Source organism: Chrysochloris asiatica, unplaced genomic scaffold, assembly GCF_000296735.1.
Source record: "Chrysochloris asiatica unplaced genomic scaffold, ChrAsi1.0 scaffold00109, whole genome shotgun sequence".
NCBI lineage: Eukaryota > Metazoa > Chordata > Mammalia > Afrosoricida > Chrysochloridae > Chrysochloris > Chrysochloris asiatica.
This window is the reverse complement of record NW_006408627.1, coordinates 7,536,650-7,538,109: the sequence shown is the minus strand read 5'-3', so window position 1 is coordinate 7,538,109 and position 1,460 is coordinate 7,536,650. Positions and strand designations below refer to the sequence as shown.

The 1,460-nt window shown below is 32.6% G+C and overlaps 1 protein-coding gene across 1 annotated transcript in view; it reads right to left on the bottom strand.

The window, feature by feature from the left end:
* Positions 1 to 1,460, bottom strand: part of NUDT9 (nudix (nucleoside diphosphate linked moiety X)-type motif 9) — a 32,964-nt gene that overhangs the window by 12,284 nt on the left and 19,220 nt on the right. The window contains exon 5 of the mRNA XM_006867772.1: positions 467 to 578. Coding sequence (XP_006867834.1) covers positions 467 to 578 — 112 coding nt within the window. The remainder of the gene's footprint in view (positions 1 to 466; positions 579 to 1,460) is intronic.

Sequence of the window (1,460 nt, the reverse complement as noted above, 5' to 3'; positions counted from 1 at the left end):
ACCTTGTGGTTGAAATTGACCTTGCAGTCCAGCGCATTAACCCACAGTGCCACACCAGGACAAGAGCTTAATCCTTTGTGCCACCAAGGGACACAACATACACCCTATGTAGCAGATGATTTTTTTGAATAATCCTATGAGATGATTATCTTTATTTTAAGCATGAGGGTCTGAACTCAGTATCACCTAGCTACAAATGGAAAGGCCAGGGCAAAAAAAGATCTGATTCCAAAATCCATGTTCTTTTCTATGGGTTTTAGAATTAGGTTTAGAATCTAAAATACTGTATCATCCTAAACCTGCTATTGACAGATAATTCATTGTAACAATGAAACTCAAGAGAATTACTACATTCAAGTGGGAAGGAAGAGAGTAAAAATGGAGTTAAAAAAATCTACACAGAATAACCTTGGAATAAATAAAGCAACTAAAGTGAACATCAATCTGATTTAATTTTAATGCTTACCCCAGGGATTGCCCACTCTCCACAGTCCTTCCTTTTTATTGCAACAAACTGTAAAATGTTTCTTCCAGAAACAGGGTGGGTAATTTTATTTCCACTACTATCCCTTTTCCACCTGTAAACAGTAATGTAAGGTCATAAGCAATTTAGAACAAAGACCAACATTCTGCTTTAAGCTCGAAAAAAAGATATACACATCAATTATTCTTTTTTTACAAGACAGTATATAACAATTTCGCTCAAATCAATTATCTTTTTATAATTAAAAAAAATTATAAAAACTACTGGTTCTTTATTAAAAATATTTCGTAGTTATCAGTATTACAAACCAAAACTAATGTTTATTTTACATAATACATACTGTATTCTTTGTAATAAAGCAGAATAGAACGTAAAGGATCATAAAAGTTGTTAATAAATAAGTAAAAAGATCTTTTCTTAAGAATTAAAGGTGGTAAAAAGACCTAATAATATGAGCTTTTAACCGTCTATCTTGTGTTATCATTGGAGAAGCAGATTATCTGATACAGGTTTAACTTATCCTATAACATCACACCAGGGCTTCACTTTGGATATAATAGCTTCTAACTTTCTTGATGCAGTAGCTGACTATCATATTTAATCCATATTTCCACCCCTGAAAGAACTCCTAGTCTAGCAATGGAACCAGATACTTAAGTGAATAAATTATAAGACATTTGATGAGTATAATAAATAAATACGAAAGAGCAATTAATATTGGAAGACAACATCTTTTTTTAAGGATGCAAGACAAATGAATAACATAAACAAGAAACAGTTATAAAATAAGATAGTGTTGTCAAGGACGTCATTCTTCTTCAATCAACTATCAACACTCACGGAAGCAGCAGTCAAGAGATCAAACGATGTACTACATTAGGCAAATCTGCTGCACAAAATATTTTTTAAGTGTTGAAGAGCAAAGATGTCAGCTTGAGGACTAAGGTGCACCTGACCCAAGCCATGGTATTTTCAA